At 39.2% G+C, this 21,300-nt stretch overlaps 1 protein-coding gene across 2 annotated transcripts in view; it reads right to left on the bottom strand.

Moving 5' to 3' along the window:
* Positions 1-3,886: 3,886 nt before the first annotated feature.
* CBFA2T2 (CBFA2/RUNX1 partner transcriptional co-repressor 2) overlaps positions 3,887-21,300 on the bottom strand; it is a 186,005-nt gene continuing 168,591 nt past the window's right edge. The window contains exons 9-11 of one of the 2 annotated variants that reach the window (XM_053712832.1): positions 8,445-8,555; positions 7,811-8,001; positions 3,887-5,969 (exon numbers count right to left, since the gene is read on the bottom strand). In XM_053712832.1, the coding sequence (XP_053568807.1) occupies positions 5,688-5,969; positions 7,811-8,001; positions 8,445-8,555 (584 nt within the window). In that variant the 3' untranslated portion in view covers positions 3,887-5,687. The remainder of the gene's footprint in view (positions 5,970-7,810; positions 8,002-8,444; positions 8,556-21,300) is intronic. The other variant, XM_053712837.1, reaches the window with a different exon arrangement.

The raw sequence follows: 21,300 nt of genomic DNA, 5'->3' as shown, positions 1-21,300 counted from the left end.
AGGCTATCATATCTATTTCTGGTAGGTCCCAGTGTTTTACAATCAGATAGAACACATCTTGGTGGAGAGATCACTCTCCTAGATTTAGGGACTGACAACTGCGGTAATCTGCCTCCCAGTTGTCTACACCTGGGATGTGAATCGCAGTGATGAGGAAAGAATTTGTTTCTGCCCAAGATAGGATTTGATATACTTCTATCATGGCTAGTAAACTTCAAATTCCTCCTTGATGATTGACATAAGCTACTTCCGTAAAGTAGATAAGACTCCCTTTTTAATAGGAGGCCAAGCCGAAAGGGCCCTGAAGATTCCAAGCTCCTTGTGCTGTCAGAGACCCCCAGACAGCTCCCAAACCTGAAAGACCCCCTGTAATTACAAGACATTTCTGTTGTGTTGCTATAGAATAACACATCAGCCAAGTCTTAACATTTTCAAAACAAATTAACATTCTTTTTTAATGCAACAATTTTCCTTATTTGGAGGAGCCAATCTGGGCTTTAGTCCACAGATAAGCCTTGGTCATAATGTTAGTGTAAAGTGCAGTTGTTATTTGATAAAGCTAATCATGGACAAACATGTTGCAGGGTTAGCCAAATGAAATCAGTAGGGTGCAATCCAAGTTCTTAGAATTAGAAATTGCTCAAATTTCAGAGCTAAATGAAAATATATTGCAAAGTTGTTTCATTACACAACTAAATACAAATCCCAAGGTGTTTACTTTCCCTTTAAGTAGAATTCTGTCTTTTGTAATTAATTTAAGAGCCGATTACAATCATGCAGAGCGAGCACAGATTGATACTAATTACTGTGCTATGGAAAGCATTCAAGAACAAACTCCTCAAGCAAATAACTCTCTATAGATAAGTATTAGTTTGTGGTTAAACCAGGCACAACCCCCCCCCCCCCCACACACACACACACACACTTATTGAGAACTGCCCAATCTTTCCACATTCCCTATATTAGACATTTTAAATACCTGTGGTGGCACTGAGACGGGGGTCTGATTAGTTGAACTCTCTCTGGTAAGACCTCAGCTTAAATTCCTTTTTCCTAATTGGCATTAGTTTGCTGTATGGCTTTCAGTGTCATTCCTCTTAAAAGAGATTGGTTTAGTTATTCCCTGGTAGCGGGAGGTCAAGGCTTAATCTGAGGGCGGAGCCCCAAAGGGGGGACGGTCAAGCTAATGGGTGGAGCAATGTCCCTAGGTGCCGTACTCCTCCAGGAAGTTTGCTGCTCCTAGTAGGCGGGGCCTAACAGAGGTCCCGCATATCACACAGGGCCTTGTCCTCTTGCTGTTTGGGGTTAGCTAGAATGCTCAGATGCACGCCACTTAAGATGAAGACTTTGTGAAAGTGTACAGTTAATTGATTTAAAGTTATTAATAAAAATGACCATGACCAGTCTTTACTCCACATTGATGTCAGAGTTTTTTGTTCGGGTAAGAGTTAGGTAATTGGGTGGTTGTTAGATGGGAATGTCCAATGGGGATTCAAGCCCTTACAGGATGACTGTGTGAGTGGAAGTAGCACCCCAGGATATTGAGACTTTGGTGTTAAATGCAGTTATTGCGTATAAGGGGTTAATACAATGGTGAGGACCTAGATATGGCGTGGATCACAGGGGGGGATCCACTGTTGAGGGTTAACTGTGCAGGTGACAAGCAGTGCAATTAGATTTGTTTAGGGGTTTTGGTCAGTTTACTGCAGTAAGGGGATTAAGAGGTTAGCTGTAGGAGCAGTTGGTAGTACAATTACAAAGCCCCAAATTCAAACTTATTCTGAAATCCAAACTTTTTCATTTATATATTTTTTTTTTTTTTTTAAATAATATGATCAAAAACTACTTTATTTTGCCTGTAAGTCACAATCATCTCTGTCTTTTAAAATGCAAATAATAGTCTATATTTATTTAAAACAACCAATATTACCTTTCTGATTATAGTACTGTACTAGCTTTTTAATGCTACGTTATGCTCTATCTAAATCACAAAATAAAATTTTGGGGTTTCATATCCCTTTAAGCCATTATCAAGACAAAGTTTGGGCAGGTTTATAAACAGATTATTTTTCTAAAGAATGACATTGGAAGCCCAATATTTTTGTGAACCAAAATGGAAGTAGTATGGATTTTTTCACAAATGGTATTAAGCGGTCCATAATGCTTGCATTTGTGCACTCCACTTGTAATCCGGTCTGTAGTAAGTTAGGGACACTGATACAAAAATGACATGCTTGGAAGAATTAGACTGTGCCTTTAAATATTTAGTATTCAAAGCAATATCTCTCTTTCTCAGTTTCCTCTCTTCCCCCCTCTCTTTCTCTCTGTCTCCTCTCTCTCCCCCCACATGTTTTTGTATTACAAACTTTTTTTGTATTAGAGGATTAAGATCTAACCCTTACTCTTTTTTTGACATACCAGTTATTTAATGACTAGGGATGGGCAAATGTTTCGCAACATTCGAAAAATGAATCAAATTTTAAACACAATTGTTCTTTCTAATCGAATTTTGAATGTTTACATAACATTCTAACATTCAATTTTCGAATGTTCGGTTTTGAATTTTACGATTACATTCGAAAATATTCGTTTTCGAAAAATTTGAATTTATATATTTGTAATATTATTTCTAATGCTTTCTTTAAATGTAATATTCGAATTATGCAATATTCGATCGAAATAGAAACATTAAAATTGATATATTTGTATCTATTATGTATCAATTTACTAGATGCCCTACCACATGAACTATTGAACTTTTGAATAGTATTTGTTAAATAGAATGTTAAATTCGAAATTTCGAATGTGGAAATTCAATCTAATTATAAACATTCGAATTCGAAAGTGACATTCGAACACTCTAAATAGCATTCGATCATAGAATTTTTAAGAATATTCGTTCGTATCAACATTCGGATTTGTAATTCAAATTTCGGTAATAATATTCGTTCTAACATTCGAATTCGGAAAATTACACATTCGCCCATCCCTATTAATGACTCATTAAAGGGACATGAAACACAAATTTTTTCTTTCACGATTCAGAAAGAGTGTGCAATTTAAACAACTTTCCAATTTACTTCTAATATTTAATTTGCTTCATTCTCTTGTTATCCGTTGCTGAAAGGTTTATATAGGTAAGCTTAGGAGCAGCAAAGAACCAAGGTTCTAGCTGCTTATTGGTGGCTGAATATATATATATATATATATATATATATATATTCACCGATTGTCATTGGCTCACCCATATGTTCAGTTAGAAACCAGTAGTGCATTGCTGCTCCTTCAACAAATGATACCAAGAGAATAAAGCACATTTGATAATAGAAGTAAACTGGAAAGTTGTTTAAAATTGTATGTTCTACCTAAATCATGAATTAGTTTTTTGGGGTTTCATGTCCCTTTAAGGCCACCACCAAACAGTTTGTAGCTAGGTTGCATGTTGAACTGATAATGGGAAATACAGTAAGTTCTTACAGAAGAGGTAGCCTTAAAGACTTATGGAACATTTCTAACATATGGCACATTGGATACCTTCAAATATAATTTGTATTAAAATATTATAAAGCTCAAGATGAAGTATTGCTCCATTAAGCTAGCCTTAGATCAGTGGATTTTCTTTGTTATGGCCCAGGAAACAAGTTTCTGACCATCTTATAATATTTTTCATAATTTAATTTAAAAAAAAACTTAGATGGGTTATAAAGAGTTAAGTTAAGATTAAGGTCCTATTTCTAGAAATTAAATACAGAATAGAAATAAAATCAGATTCAATATTCCAGTAATTTTATAAAAAAAAAAAAAAAAAAAAAAAAATATCATGCAAAAAAATAAACAAATTAAGCAATAGGAGCAAAACATAACTGATAAATATGACTTGAGTGAATTAAAGTTATACATTTTTTATTTTGTATTTATACAAGTTCAAATGACAAAAAGAATACATTTTAAAATAAACCAGTCACTGAAATAAATGTTTTTGTAAATATCTTAGTTGGCTATTTTATTTGATGAAAGGTTTATTATTCTTTTCCATGAACGGCAGAGTGATACCGCAGAGAATAAATTGTTTATTATTGAATAGATTACCCTTGCATTATACATATACTGTATGTAGCTTTATCTGAAATCAAAGGAAAACAAGCATCTTTTACTAATGGACTACACGGCTGGGAGAATGTAAAAGACCGTTAAAGATATATGTTATTGAGATTTATATAAGTAAATAGAATTATGTTTCAGGGAGTGACACTAAGCTTTTCCCTTGCATAAGTATTACGTTTTCACACCAGATGACAAAGCAAGCAGACATGAAATGCTTGTCATAAGCCAGACGTGTGTGTTAAATGACAGTAATATGTTGGGGGTTTTGCAACCCCAGCATACTACTGTGCAGCAGCACTTACAAAGTAGAATTAAAATAGGCAATAGTAGCCGCCTTTTTACCACATTTTGCATTGCAAAGTGCTCAGCAATACAGAGGCTGAACAGACCCAGCAAACTATTGACTGCAATGTCCCTTTAAAAAAAGTATCTTATGAGAAAAATACTATTAACACCTTTTGGAAAAAGGGTATTTCTAAGAGAGAAAAAAAAAATATTTACATATTTTTGTTTACACTTTAGAACATTAATTCGCAAAAAAAATATTACTTGACTCTAATTTTTAAAACTTATTTACTTTATGGGGAACTTTGTAAGTATACAAGATATATCTGAAAAGCTACTTGTCAGCAGTTGTGCACCCCTACTTGCAGGAAGCGTTATCTGTAAAAGCCAGAAAACATGTAGATCTGCTATAGAAATGAGAAAGTATGTGTGTGTGAATTCCAGACTATATATATATATTTATTGTGTGTGTGTCGGGGGGGGGGGGGGGGATTTAACATACTACTACATTATACTTTTTTCCCCAACCTTTTATAAAATTGTATTTAGCTTGCATCATAGCAACTTGATTACTGTAAGTGCAAGTTTACTGTAACTAATAACACAACCTGTGCAAAAAGTTGGTTGTGCGATCTATTTTAAAGTCGACCTATATTATACAGACAGAGGTGACTATTTCCTCTTGAAATGAGGAAAAATAAAACTCCATCGTCATATAGACATTGGCTACTAGTAAATATTTAAATTGGCGGGGGGGAGTTTTGTATTCCTAGGCTTATTTAAGTATAAAATACAGTGGAAATATTACAATAAAAGGGTAAAACAGACCCCTGCTGTACAGTGATGGGAGAACACATTTACAGATAAAAGAATCATGCAAGGGGAAATCATGCCACCAAGACATAAATCTCAGATGCGTTGAATGGCTGATTGCAGACAAAAAAAAATTCCTTTTAGATTAGTTTTGAAACACTAAGAAAAAAAAAATAAGATACCACAAGAGAAGCAGCGTACTGTGTTTTGAAACGTCCTCATTCTCTTGCACTGAAAACATGAACGTAATAAATTTAAGATCTTTGCTCTCCAGTCACCACACTAGTTCTCCATTTATATTTCAGCATGTTAGGTAAGACACCATCTTGTCAACGGCTAGACTTCTGACAGGATTATTTCAAATCACCTTCAAATCAATTGGTTTATGTTGGCCTCTCTTTGAAGTTCACAGGCCAACTATATAATGTGTCCATTCAATTTTATACAAGTCTTGTGAAGGAAAAAAAGAAAACACAAAGTGATTTTCACAAGCCTTCCACAGCAGTGATGGATGCCGGAGTAGAGGAACGCGAGGTGGCATTGGATGACCGATCCAAAGCAGGACTCAGAAGAACAGGGTCGGCAGATTTGGAGAGCACTGTACGGTTCCCTGCAGAGGTCAAGGGTTTTCCTGGGCCATGCATACTTTGCCCACAGATTCGATGATGTTTCTCCCAGTCTTTATGCTGGCAGAATGAGCCACAATAGCGTGCAATGTTACAGCCGCTGCAGGTTTCACTTGCTTTACGACCACAGTTCCAGCAGCTCTGAAAAAGTGGAGAACATTTCAAATTGGCATATTCTTTGGAAGCTCACAAAATAAAAATCACAAATAAAAAACATTCAATCAAACTATGACAAATTGTGAAAGTGCAGCTTAAGACAGAAATAAAGGGGCATGAAAGTTAAAAGGGAAAACGGGGGTCGACAAATCTGTTTAACCCTTTGAGTGCTAAGCACTTTCCCACCTGGGTGCTAAGGTGATTTAATTTTATTTTTTTTAAATAATTTTTTTTAACTTTTGTATTTTTTTTTTCCAGATTAGGCGATTACCTTTCCAAAGGTGGGTCTTGGGGGTCTGTATCTGCTTAGATGCCTGAGATACAGGCGTCTAAGCAGCATGCCCCCTTTCCCTATACTTTGTATTGTACATTTTTAATAAAGTTGCGCGGTGACATCATCACGTCATTGCGCGTGACGTCATCACGTCATTGTGCATGACGTCACCCCATAAAACGTGAAGCCCTGTCCATGCCTGTCACTATGCAGGCCCGATCGCCGGGGTAGGAACGGGTGGGAGCCCCCAGATCTCCCTCAAGGTGGGAGAGTGCTAGCGAGGGGCTCTAAACTGTCGTTAGCACCAGAATGGGAAGCTCTGTGACGGCTCAGTGCTGTCGTTAGCACTCAAGGGGTTAAAATTTAGAAGCCAGTAAGAATACTTAGGAACCAGACAGTGGTATTTGTATATAGATATACCGAGAATAACCCAAAAGGTTAGGAGCCAAGGGTAAAATTCTAGTAGCCAGTGACTTCAGAGTCCTGAATTATACACCCAATAATTTCATGATCCTCCCTCTAATTATGGGTGCAGACATTTTGGAAACTAGATTTCACTGTAGGTGTCTGAAGGAGAATTGTTGCACATGTGCAAAAATGTCCGCACTGGAATGTAGTGAAAGCTACATTTCAACATGGTGACATGCATGACTAAAGGGAGACGGGGAATAACCTCAATACTATTCTTGTAAAATGTTTTTAGTGTTTAACAGTTTGCTGAAACTGAACAGCAACTATTGTTAAACACTTTCATTTAAAAAAGGCTGTTTTAGCAGTTGCTTTCTTTCTTTTAACACATAGATTGGTATCTCTAAAATGTCCCACAGATGCAGATCTTTTAGAGTGTACTTAGCTGCTGATTAATATTAACATAACAAGGAAAAACAAGCAAAATAATAAACTGAAATAGAATAAATTGAAAAAGATGGATGTTATATGGTATTTTTTTTTGGCTTCCAAGCAGTCATGATGCAGTAAGACTCTGCCAACTAATACAATCGGCAAGAAACTGGGTGCTTTCCAAGCACAGCGGAAATACGAGAGCAGTTAATTTAAAAAAAAATACATGTGCCTGAGGGGGAAAAAAACAAAAAAACAACAAACGAAAACAAAATGCTTACAGCTACCAACACAGAATTTTTGTTGAAAACATTAAAAAGGGACATTCCAGCTCAAATTGTTATGTTTATCAGTGCATTTCAGTTTTGAATATTGAATATGTTTGCAGTACATGTGATTAGCAAAATGCTTCTCTTAAAATCTATCACTATTCTCAATAAGAGCTTTAGCTGAGCATGTATATGTGAAGCATATCTAAATATGCTTCATGTGCACAGTAAACGTTCTCACTGAATACAACTGTTAATTTCTCACTGTAAAGAAACTTTATGTAGCTGCATTCTTCTTTATTTATCAGTGGAAATAATTGCATTTTCCATTTCATATGTAGCCTTGGGCATTTCAGCAACAACCTGCATTATTTCCTATATTATATTAAATACACAAACGTCAACCACTAGCCTACAGTCAGCAAGCAATTATTATATTGTACCTCTGTTGATTCTTCCTGTTCATTCACCACCAGAAAGGCATCCTCAGCAGCTCTTCGCTTGGCATCTGCGATGGTCTGTTCCATTCTAGCTCTCTCTGAGGCGATCATCTCAAACGCCTTCTGTTCAGCCTCTGACACAGCTTTCTGCACCTCAGACATGGCCTGACGCTTTACCTCATTCACAGCCTCCTCTGTAAGTTACAAGGAGAAATAACACACTTGTATCATACTCAGCAGCTGACTACATCTGTGCCTGCTACATCTGTGCCAGAACAGTATATAGTGACACCACTTCTACCTATTCTCCCCACTGCCGTGCTTTATTTAGCTACATCCCTTCTTATCTTCCTTATTAACTCTCCCTTTTGCATGTCCTTTCTGTGATTCGGTCTCCTACTTGGTTCTCTTCCTTTTTATTCTCCTATATCTCCTGCTCTAACTCACCACTTGTTTTTATTTATTTTTTAATATCTTCAAACAACATTTATTCCATTTCTTTCTATCTCTATCATCTGAAGCACTCCAACTGTTCCTCCCAACTCATTATAGATACACACTAACAGGTATCCCTAGACTTGGCCTCTAGATTAAGAAATTGATCTCTCTGGAGTGAGAGCACTCAGCCATGTCACACCTTGGAGTGCTCTGTCCCCAGATGTTAGGTGACATCCTGTACCTGCTTTCCTCCAGATCTCATCGGTAACGTAGCCTGTTCCGGTTCTGCTTGCAAAGTCCCGGAGAGAATCTGCAGACAGACACAACATAACATTTGAATAAAAATGTATTGCAAAATAACCAACTAGTGCTTACCGCACACGTTTTATTAAAAATGTAACGGAACAGAGATACCCCTTTACCATTTCAAGCATGGGTTAAATTGGCCTGCATGCACTAAAGGGGCACTAAACAAAAACAACATAGGCATTATGGTGTACTCAACACAAATATTAGACAGTACATAATATGCAGGTACACTTTTTTTTTAATTATATTAGTTATTTTAATATTTAAAAAATAAGTATGTTTTAGTGTCTATATGAAATCCGTGCTGCCATGGTGTATCTAATAGTCTGTTCTTATCTGATCTCCCTTGCTGAGGCCAATTAGGGAGGATGTAACTGAGGTGAAAACAATCTCAAAAGGGATTAGTGTCCCTTTAAATAAACATCAAAGTTGAAATAAAACTTTCAAGATTCAGACAGAGCAGGAAATAATAATAAAAAAAAAAACACTTTCAAATTTACTTCTATTATCATATTGTGCACAATCTTTTTATATTTACACTTTCTGATGCATCGGTTTCTACCAAGCATGTGCAAGAGTTAACAGCATATATGTACTGTATATGCATTTTGTGCAAGAGTTAACAGCATATATGTACTGTATATGCATTTTGTGCAAGAGTTAACAGCATATATGTACTGTATATGCATTGTGTGCAAGAGTTAACAGCATATATGTACTGTATATGCATTGTGTGCAAGAGTTAACAGCATATATGTACTGTATATGCATTGTGTGCAAGAGTTAACAGCATATATGTACTGTATATGCATTGTGTGCAAGAGTTAACAGCATATATGTACTGTATATGCATTTTGTGCAAGAGTTAACAGCATATATGTACTGTATATGCATTGTGTGCAAGAGTTAACAGCATATATGTACTGTATATGCATTGCGTGCAAGAGTTAACAGCATATATGTACTGTATATGCATTGCGTGCAAGATTTAACAGCATATATGTACTGTATATGCATTGCGTGCAAGAGTTAACAGCATATATGTACTGTATATGCATTGCGTGCAAGAGTTAACAGCATATATGTACTGTATATGCATTGTGTGCAAGAGTTAACAGCATATATGTACTGTATATGCATTGTGTGCAAGAGTTAACAGCATATATGTACTGTATATGCATTGTGTGCAAGAGTTAACAGCATATATGTACTGTATATGCATTGTGTGCAAGAGTTAACAGCATATATGTACTGTATATGCATTGTGTGCAAGAGTTAACAGCATATATGTACTGTATATGCATTTTGTACAAGAGTTAACAGCATATATGTACTGTATATGCATTGTGTGCAAGAGTTAACAGCATATATGTACTGTATATGCATTGTGTGCAAGAGTTAACAGCATATATGTACTGTATATGCATTGTGTGCAAGAGTTAACAGCATATATGTACTGTATATGCATTTTGTGCAAGAGTTAACAGCATATATGTACTGTATATGCATTTTGCAATTGGCTGATGGCTGCCACATGATGTAGGTGGTAAGAAATAAGCACATTTTTAAATTTGTCAGAAAAAGAAAATCTACTGCTCATTTAAAAAGTGCATTTGCAGTCTTGTTATGGTGCACTTGTTGATTAGGCAACTTCATTGTATTTTATGATAATTTAAAGGAACATTATAGTCAAAAAATTAAATGCATTAAAATATTTTTTATAACACAATTGTAGTACAGCAAAAAGGTTTCTAAAAACACTACTACCAAGCTAATCCTTTTCCAAAATGCAATGAACTATGTTTCAATTTCTACAATAAGATTAATAAACTATCACACTCACATATACTGTATGTAATGAAATACTAAAACAACAAAAAGAGGCTGAAGTTCTTTTCATGGAATTCAGAATCTTGACCCCTCTACATGATACACAGCGATTTTTGGTGTGTCCCTAGACATCTAAACATTGCACACTTTAACAACACAGTAAAAGTCTTATATTCATTACTCTTTCAATATGCAAATTTAATCTACAAGGATATAGCAAATAATTTGAAGATGTAAAATATTACATCAACTTACCTAGCTCTGACTTATATGCTTATATACATGTAAAACACTATATGATTTTACAAAAATATCCTAAAATTTACAGTAAAGACCCATTGCATCATGTATTTGCTGCTAGTCTGAAAAACAAAATTTATGCTTACCTGATAAATTCTCTCTTTCCAGGCATGGAGAGTCCACAATTTCATTCCAATTACTAGTGGGAATTCCTGGCTAGCCGGAGAAGGCAAAGAGCACCCAGCAGAGCTGTTAAGTGTCACTTCCCTTACCCATAATCCCCAGTCATTCGGCCGAAAGAAAATGGAAAAAGAAGATAACACAAGGGTATAAGAGGTGCCTGAGGTTTATACCAAAAAGTTTCTGTCCTAAATATAAATAAGGCGAGCGGGTTGTGGACTCTCCATGCCTGGAAATAAATAAATGTATCAGTTAAAGCATAAAGTTAGTTTTCTTTCCTATGGCATGGAGAGTCCACAATTTCATTCCAATTACTAGTGGGAACCAATACCCAAGCTAGAGGACACAGAATGAAAGGGAGGAGAACAAGACAGGCGGACCTAAACAGAAGGCACCACCGCTTGAAGAACCTTTCTCCCAAAGGAAGCCTCATCTGAGGCAAAAGTATCAAATTTGAAGAATTTTGAAAAAATATGCAATGAGAACTAAGTGGCCGCCTTCTAGATTAACTCTACAGATGCTTCATTTTTGAAAGCCCAGGAAGAAGAGACAGCCCTAGTGGAATGAGTCGTAATTCTCTCAGGAGGCTGTTGTCCAGCTGTCTCATATGCTAATTGGATAACACTTTTCAACCAGAGAGAAGAGGAGAAGTGGCCTTCTGATCCTTGCGCTTAAAAGCGAGAAAAAAAAACGAACAGGGCAGTAGACTGCTAAAAAGATTTAATCGCTCGTAGATAAAAAAAATTAAAGCATGCACAACATCCAGGTTGTGTAACAGACGTTCCTGGATCAAACAATTTCTTGATTGATGTTGCAATCCGATACCACTTTGGGAAGAAATCCCAATTTAGTACGAAGGACCACCTTATCCGCACAAAAATAAGGGAAGGGGATCACATTGCAGAAGCGAAAGCTCAGAAACTCTGTGAGCAGACGAACTAGCAAGTAGAAACACAACTTTCCAAGATAACAACTTAATCAAACAAATGCATAGGCTCAAACAGAGCCTGGTGCAAAACTTTAAGAACAAGGTTAAGTCTCCAGAGAGGAGCAACAGGTTAAAACACAGGCCTGATACTGACCAAGGCCTAAACAAAAGATTGGATATCTGGCAGATCTGCCAGACGTTTGTGCAAAAGAATTGATAAATCAGACTAAAGCTAGTTGATGCCAGACTATTACGGATCAACTCTAAGATATCTATGGGAAGAGAAAAAATACTCTTAAGTCCAAAGACCCTGAGTCTTTAAAGAACCCCAAACTGCTCCCCAGCCTAAAAGGTCACCCAGGATGGTCTAAGAAAGCATGTACCCTGAGACAGATGGTCCTGCGAAATCCACCAGGATAGAGATTCTCTTGTTAGGGATCCAGAACTATCCTCTATGATAAGTCTGAGAGGACTCCATAGCATAGTCAAGCATGCATAACTGAAAAGGTTTCAGATGGAAATGAGCAAAAGGACCAAAGTACCTATAAGCCCATTATACCAATGGCCTCCATACACAGTGTCCTGAAAGACAGATAGAGGCCTGAAGAGAAAGACAGAAAGCAATGTTAGAATTTCCTGAACTCCGTCAAGGAAACTGAAATGGAGATTAAGACAAAAATCTTAAATAATACTTGGAGAGATAGCATGGAGTAAACATGCCATATTTCTAAGATCACTGTCCTACATGGGACACTACATGAGTCCACCTTCATTAGACAAAGTCGCCCTATGAAAAGAATTAGAAGAAAAAACAATCTTCTTATAAACTCCACCTTGCTAGATGAAGAAGCAGGAGCTTCACCTGGATTCCACCCCCCAACCCACTTTTTCAGGAGCGGTGGAACTAGGCCACATCTAACCAAAACATGTTAGAATCCATAGCCCTCTAAGTAGAGAGAGAATGCTACTTAGGACCAGGCAATAATGTCACAAACCTTAGTCTGGATCACCTAACATAGGTAACATAACATTAGTGTCCTAGGATCACTAATAAAAAAGAATTTAAAAAGTGTCACAGACATAGCAAAAATGCCTTAACGTGAGGGAGATGAAAAATATGTCCATATACCTAAATAGGGTAACCGGAATAGAAACATATACAGGTTAACATATGACACAGACCCATGCAGGAATCACCTCAATATGAGGGTAATTAAGGTATAGAGCCCATACACGATAATAAATATGAGATACGTAGGACAATGCATGAAGTTGCAGACCTCAGAGCAAATTATCTCTGTATAGAATAATTAAATTAATCAAGGAGAGAAATAGTCCATATTTACTAAGTCTACTCAACATGAAAGGACATAAATATATTAACCTGATATGCCTGAGCAAACTAATCTCAGAGAATATGCAATAAAAAGGACAATGTCATATTAAAAAAATACTTAAACAAAAAGGATCACTTAAATAGAAATAATAAGAGTAAGCAGCCACCAGGTGGCTACAAATACCAATGAATCCAGTAAAAAAGGAAATTCTGAAAACAGAACATCTTAAAAGTACCTCTAAGAATGCAAAGATTGTAAAAGTGCACTCCAAAACTTAAGGTATATATGATATATTTCAGATGATCAAATCTCTTAACCTAAACCATGAGGAAGAGATACAAAGATTAAAACAGGTCCCTCTATAACTTATTAAAAAGATGGAAAATTACGCTCAGTCGCCGCAAATTAGCAGAAAGACCAGGGCATCCCTGTAAAAAACAGAAAAATTATTTTTAAAAATTGAATTGTGAGCTTGTACTGTAAAAATGGCTTGAAAACCTACAGTAAAACACAACTGTATGTGAACTCGTAAAAATTCCTCTACACACTAAAGGAATGGATTCCATGGCAATGCATAAAAAAATGCACAAAAAACACTGCCCGTAGCCTTTAATACCTTTATGCAGAACACACCGATCACATTGAAGGTGCCATGGGATCGCCCCAAAACAAATGTTCAGTACAGACAAAGAATGCGGTAACCACCTCTCAGGTAGAGATGCCGGATGAGCTACCATAGACGCTCCTTCACAAATAAGCCCCAAGTATAATGAATACTTCCCCTTACTGGGAAAAACATTCCAGAAAAAAATTGGCAGCAAACAAACACACACAATGCAAATAGCATAATATTAAAGGATAAAAATGATCCCTTCCCTTTTAGAGATCCATAAAAAGTATGTATGCTACATAAAATAATGACACAAACTCCACAACGTGGAGATGAGCATGAAATTGCAGTGAAAATGCCACCAGATGGCGGTCAACACTCAGAAAAAAAGAAAAACGTCTTGAACAAAAAGAGTGAAGAAACAAAAGGATTAAGTATGTTAGAAGGGGACCACTGATACAAGTTGAGCCCTTTAAACACGTATGCAGCTCTAAATTAATCTGATTTAAAAACCTGACTCCAGGCCCTATCTCTACACTAAAACGGAGGATCCGCTGAGAAAGCCAAAGTAAGTCAGGGAAAACCCCAAACCTGATTGACACACTTCTAATGATCAATCCTATGCTCATGAAATCAGTTATCGCTGCACTATACCCCATTTGATTTTTAACCAGCTGTATATCGCATTGAAGCTAAATATGCTCAGCTGCGCTCTACTTACCGCCCACAATGGCACCAGTAATAGAAAGCATACCAGCAAAAACACAAGGTATATCATAAAGTAGTAACTTTACTATACCTTCCCCAGCATGCAAATCTGTATCACTACCGTGACCAAAGGAAGACCGGCATAACAGTCTGGGACTCTTTCAACATCCTCACAATTTCAGCTGAGCAATAACTCAAGCGTGCAAATAAATTGCAAGTCCAATTGTACACACTGAGAACCAACACATAAAGTCACAGTAAGAAAAGTGGAACTGTGAACCAATGTGAGTAACGGATTTTAAACATGCTTAAAATATAACTCCGGCAGCCATCTTAACCCTGCCATAACGGGAGAAGCCCAATAAAGGTAAACTCTATACCTGCCCTTTAAATAAAAGTTCTACACATTCTGTCCTTCATAAACAACCCCTCCTTAATATAAGAGGATACACGTAAAAGGTACACAACACAAGTGTCGCAATACCCAACAGACAGAATCCAGAAAAAATTATAGAGCATTTAGGAGCTTTGTGAACAATTATAGAGCATTTAGGAGCTTTGTGACTAAGATTACCCTGTCACATCGCCTCTCCCACTAGGCAAAGGAGGATGCAGGGAGCACCTAACACTAGATCTGACAAGTAACACTCTTACATGACCCCACATAAAGTAGATCCTCTTCTTAAAATTACTTGTGGTGGGAAGCAAGGAAATAACCTGCACGTCATCACAGAATAAAAACAAAGGCAATGCCGAGATCGGCGAAACTGACAGGGGCCTCACCTTCCGTGTGAACCTCTGTGCACAACTTGAAGAACCCTGAGCGCCGCCATTGTACAGGATCCTTAACTCGTGCAATGCAGTCCGCTCTGGTTCACAAATAAAGGGTCATCAACCTGAACCGGAGCGCCTGCTATGTCCAATTTGCAAACTCCATAATACACCAGGGGTCTACACAGAACCCCTCCATGTTGTTGACACTAAAAAGGGCGCCAAGGTACTGCCCGTGGCTGACAACCAGCTAAAGTATGTAGCAAGCAGAGCATAAAATCAAAAAGGGGCATACAATAACGGAAAAAAAACATCCTTGCGACTTGCTATGTAGGTTAGTAATGTCTAGCAGGTAAGCTATGAGGCAGATGCAGCTAGAACTACTACCACACTTAAATACCTCCAGAGCTAGTTGCGTTCAATTAGAAAGTGTTGAAAATGGCGGCTCTGTGTCACCTCCAGGGAACCAAGCTGCCCACGTCCTCTGAGTCAACATTGTTGCTTTCACCTCCAAAATAAAAGAGCTCACAATAGTGTAGCAGATTTCAGACAATGTGGTAGGTGCACAAACTGGTTATACTCACAAGATTGCAGTTAAAAACAGAATTTATGTTTACCTGATAAATTACTTTCTCCAACGGTGTGTCCGGTCCACGGCGTCATCCTTACTTGTGGGATATTCTCTTCCCCAACAGGAAATGGCAAAGAGCCCAGCAAAGCTGGTCACATGATCCCTCCTAGGCTCCGCCTTCCCCAGTCATTCGACCGACGTAAAGGAGGAATATTTGCATAGGAGAAATCATATGATACCGTGGTGACTGTAGTTAAAGAAAATAAATCATCAGACCTGATTAAAAAACCAGGGCGGGCCGTGGGCCCGGCACACCCGTGGAGAAAGTAAATTATAAGGTAAACATAAATTATGTTTTATCCAACAAAGGTGTGTCCGGTCCACGGCGTCATCCTTACTTGTGGGAACCAATACCAAAGCTTTAGGACACGGATGATGGGAGGGAGCAAATCAGGTCACCTAGATGGAAGGCACCACGGTTTGCAAAACCTTTCTCCCAAAAATAGCCTCAGAAGAAGCAAAAGTATCAAATTTGTAAAATTTGGTAAAAGTGTGCAGTGAAGACCAAGTCGCTGCCTTACATATCTGATCAACAGAAGCCTCGTTCTTAAAGGCCCATGTGGAAGCCACGGCCCTAGTGGAATGAGCTGTGATTCTTTCAGGAGGCTGCCGTCCGGCAGTCTCATAAGCTAATCTGATGATGCTTTTAAGCCAAAAAGATAGAGAGGTAGAAGTTGCTTTTTGACCTCTCCTTTTACCAGAATAAACAACAAACAAGGAAGATGTTTGTCTGAAATCCTTTGTAGCATCTAAATAGAATTTTAGAGCACGGACAACGTCCAAATTGTGTAACACAAAGAAGGTACAATTATCTCCTGGTTAAAATTTTTGTTGGAAACAACCTTCGGAAGAAAACCAGGCTCAGTACGTAAAAACCACCTTATCTGCATGGACCAGATAGGGCGGAGAACACTGCAGAGCAGATAACTCAGAAACTCTTCTAGCGGAAGAAATTGCAACCTAAAACAAAACTTTCCAAGATAATAACCTAATATCTATGGAATGTAAGGGTTCAAACGGAACCCCTTGAAGAACTGAAAGAACTAGATTAAGACTCCAGGGAAGAGTCAAAGGTCTGTAAACAGGCTTGATTCTAACCAGAGCCTGAACAAACGCTTAAACGTCTGGCACAGCTGCCAGCCTTTGTGAAGTAAAACAGATAAAGCAGAGATCTGTCCCTTCAGAGAACTCGCAGAAAATCCTTTCTCCAAACCTTCTTGTAGAAAGGAAAGAATCTTAGGAATTTTATCTTGTTCCATGGGAATCCTTTAGATTCACACCAACAGATATATTTTTTCCATATATTATGGTAAATTTTTCTAGTTACAGGCTTTCTAGCCTGAATAAGAGTATCTATTACAGAATCTGAAAACCCACGCTTTGATAAAAACAGAATTTATGTTTACCTGATAAATTACTTTCTCCAACGGTGTGTCCGGTCCACGGCGTCATCCTTACTTGTGGGATATTCTCTTCCCCAACAGGAAATGGCAAAGAGCCCAGCAAAGCTGGTCACATGATCCCTCCTAGGCTCCGCCTACCCCAGTCATTCGACCGACGTTAAGGAGGAATATTTGCATAGGAGAAACCATATGGTACCGTGGTGACTGTAGTTAAAGAAAATAAATTATCAGACCTGATTAAAAAAACCAGGGCGGGCCGTGGACCGGACACACCGTTGGAGAAAGTAATTTATCAGGTAAACATAAATTCTGTTTTCTCCAACATAGGTGTGTCCGGTCCACGGCGTCATCCTTACTTGTGGGAACCAATACCAAAGCTTTAGGACACGGATGAAGGGAGGGAGCAAATCAGGTCACCTAAATGGAAGGCACCACGGCTTGCAAAACCTTTCTCCCAAAAATAGCCTCAGAAGAAGCAAAAGTATCAAACTTGTAAAATTTGGTAAAAGTGTGCAGTGAAGACCAAGTCGCTGCCCTACATATCTGATCAACAGAAGCCTCGTTCTTGAAGGCCCATGTGGAAGCCACAGCCCTAGTGGAATGAGCCGTGATTCTTTCAGGAGGCTGCCGTCCGGCAGTCTCGTAAGCCAATCTGATGATGCTTTTAATCCAAAAGGAGAGAGAGGTAGAAGTTGCTTTTTGACCTCTCCTTTTACCGGAATAAACAACAAACAAGGAAGATGTTTGTCTAAAATCCTTTGTAGCATCTAAATAGAATTTTAGAGCGCGAACAACATCCGAATTGTGCAACAAACGTTCCTTCTTTGAAACTGGTTTCGGACACAGAGAAGGTACGATAATCTCCTGGTTAATGTTTTTGTTAGAAACAACTTTTGGAAGAAAACCAGGTTTAGTACGCAAAACCACCTTATCTGCATGGAACACCAGATAAGGAGGAGAACACTGCAGAGCAGATAATTCTGAAACTCTTCTAGCAGAAGAAATTGCAACCAAAAACAAAACTTTCCAAGATAATAACTTAATATCAACGGAATGTAAGGGTTCAAACGGAACCCCCTGAAGAACTGAAAGAACTAAATTGAGACTCCAAGGAGGAGTCAAAGGTTTGTAAACAGGCTTGATTCTAACCAGAGCCTGAACAAAGGCATGAACATCTGGCACAGCTGCCAGCTTTTTGTGAAGTAACACAGACAAGGCAGAAATCTGTCCCTTCAGGGAACTTGCAGATAATCCTTTTTCCAATCCTTCTTGAAGGAAGGATAGAATCTTAGGAATCTTAACCTTGTCCCAAGGGAATCCTTTAGATTCACACCAACAGATATATTTTTTCCAAATTTTGTGGTAAATCTTTCTAGTTACAGGCTTTCTGGCCTGAATAAGAGTATCGATAACAGAATCTGAGAACCCTCGCTTTGATAAGATCAAGCGTTCAATCTCCAAGCAGTCAGCTGGAGTGAGACCAGATTCGGATGTTCGAACGGACCCTGAACAAGAAGGTCCCGTCTCAAAGGTAGCTTCCAAGGTGGAGCCGATGACATATTCACCAGATCTGCATACCAAGTCCTGCGTGGCCACGCAGGAGCTATCAAGATCACCGACGCCCTCTCCTGGTTGATCCTGGCTACCAGCCTGGGGATGAGAGGAAACGGCGGGAACACATAAGCTAGTTTGAAGGTCCAAGGTGCTACTAGTGCATCCACTAGAGCCGCCGTGGGATCCCTGGATCTGGACCCGTAGCAAGGAACTTTGAAGTTCTGACGAGAGGCCATCAGATCCATGTCTGGAATGCCCCACAGCTGAGTGACTTGGGCAAAGATTTCCGGATGGAGTTCCCACTCCCCCGGATGCAAAGTCTGACGACTCAGAAAATCCGCTTCCCAATTTTCCACTCCTGGGATGTGGATAGCAGACAGGTGGCAGGAGTGAGACTCCGCCCATAGAATGATTTTGGTCACTTCTTCCATCGCCAGGGAACTCCTTGTTCCCCCCTGATGGTTGATGTACGCAACAGTTGTCATGTTGTCTGATTGAAACCGTATGAACTTGGCCCTCGCTAGCTGAGGCCAAGCCTTGAGAGCATTGAATATCGCTCTCAGTTCCAGAATATTTATCGGTAGAAGAGATTCTTCCCGAGACCAAAGACCCTGAGCTTTCAGGGATCCCCAGACCGCGCCCCAGCCCATCAGACTGGCGTCGGTCGTGACAATGACCCACTCTGGTCTGCGGAATGTCATCCCTTGTGACAGGTTGTCCAGGGACAGCCACCAACGGAGTGAGTCTCTGGTCCTCTGATTTACTTGTATCTTCGGAGACAAGTCTGTATAGTCCCCATTCCACTGACTGAGCATGCACAGTTGTAATGGTCTTAGATGAATGCGCGCAAAAGGAACTATGTCCATTGCCGCTACCATCAAACCGATCACTTCCATGCACTGCGCTATGGAAGGAAGAGGAACGGAATGAAGTATCCGACAAGAGTCTAGAAGTTTTGTTTTTCTGGCCTCTGTCAGAAAAATCCTCATTTCTAAGGAGTCTATTATTGTTCCCAAGAAGGGAACCCTTGTTGACGGAGATAGAGAACTCTTTTCCACGTTCACTTTCCATCCGTGAGATCTGAGAAAGGCCAGGACAATGTCCGTGTGAGCCTTTGCTAGAGGAAGGGACGACGCTTGAATCAGAATGTCGTCCAAGTAAGGTACTACAGCAATGCCCCTTGGTCTTAGCACAGCTAGAAGGGACCCTAGTACCTTTGTGAAAATCCTTGGAGCAGTGGCTAATCCGAAAGGAAGCGCCACGAACTGGTAATGCTTGTCCAGGAATGCGAACCTTAGGAACCGATGATGTTCCTTGTGGATAGGAATATGTAGATACGCATCCTTTAAATCCACTGTGGTCATGAATTGACCTTCCTGGATGGAAGGAAGAATAGTTCGAATGGTTTCCATCTTGAACGATGGAACCTTGAGAAACTTGTTTAAGATCTTGAGATCTAAGATTGGTCTGAACGTTCCCTCTTTTTTGGGAACTATGAACAGATTGGAGTAGAACCCCATCCCTTGTTCTCTTAATGGAACAGGATGAATCACTCCCATTTTTAACAGGTCTTCTACACAATGTAAGAATGCCTGTCTTTTTATGTGGTCTGAAGACAACTGAGACCTGTGGAACCTCCCCCTTGGGGGAAGCCCCTTGAATTCCAGAAGATAACCTTGGGAGACTATTTCTAGCGCCCAAGGATCCAGAACATCTCTTGCCCAAGCCTGAGCGAAGAGAGAGAGTCTGCCCCCCACCAGATCCGGTCCCGGATCGGGGGCCAACATTTCATGCTGTCTTGGTAGCAGTGGCAGGTTTCTTGGCCTGCTTTCCCTTGTTCCAGCCTTGCATTGGTCTCCAAGCAGGCTTGGCTTGAGAAGTATTACCCTCTTGCTTAGAGGACGTAGCACTTTGGGCTGGTCCGTTTCTACGAAAGGGACGAAAATTAGGTTTATTTTTTGCCTTGAAAGGCCGATCCTGAGGAAGGGCGTGGCCCTTACCCCCAGTGATATCAGAGATAATCTCTTTCAAGTCAGGGCCAAACAGCGTTTTCCCCTTGAAAGGAATGTTAAGTAGCTTGTTCTTGGAAGACGCATCAGCTGACCAAGATTTCAACCAAAGCGCTCTGCGCGCCACAATAGCAAACCCTGAATTCTTAGCCGCTAACCTAGCCAATTGCAAAGTGGCGTCTAGGGTGAAGGAATTAGCCAATTTGAGAGCATTGATTCTGTCCATAATCTCCTCATAAGGAGGAGAATCACTATCGACCGCCATTATCAGCTCATCGAACCAGAAACATGCGGCTGTAGCTACAGGGACAATGCATGAAATTGGTTGTAGAAGGTAACCCTGCTGAACAAACATCTTTTTAAGCAAACCTTCTAATTTTTTATCCATAGGATCTTTGAAAGCACAACTATCCTCTATGGGTATAGTGGTGCGTTTGTTTAAAGTGGAAACCGCTCCCTCGACCTTGGGGACTGTCTGCCATAAGTCCTTTCTGGGGTCGACCATAGGAAACAATTTTTTAAATATGGGGGGAGGGACGAAAGGA

This window comes from Bombina bombina, chromosome 1 (assembly GCF_027579735.1).
Source record: "Bombina bombina isolate aBomBom1 chromosome 1, aBomBom1.pri, whole genome shotgun sequence".
Classification (NCBI taxonomy): Eukaryota; Metazoa; Chordata; class Amphibia; order Anura; family Bombinatoridae; genus Bombina; species Bombina bombina.
The sequence above is the reverse complement of the archived record's forward strand: the minus strand, read 5'-3'. Positions and strand labels throughout refer to the sequence as shown.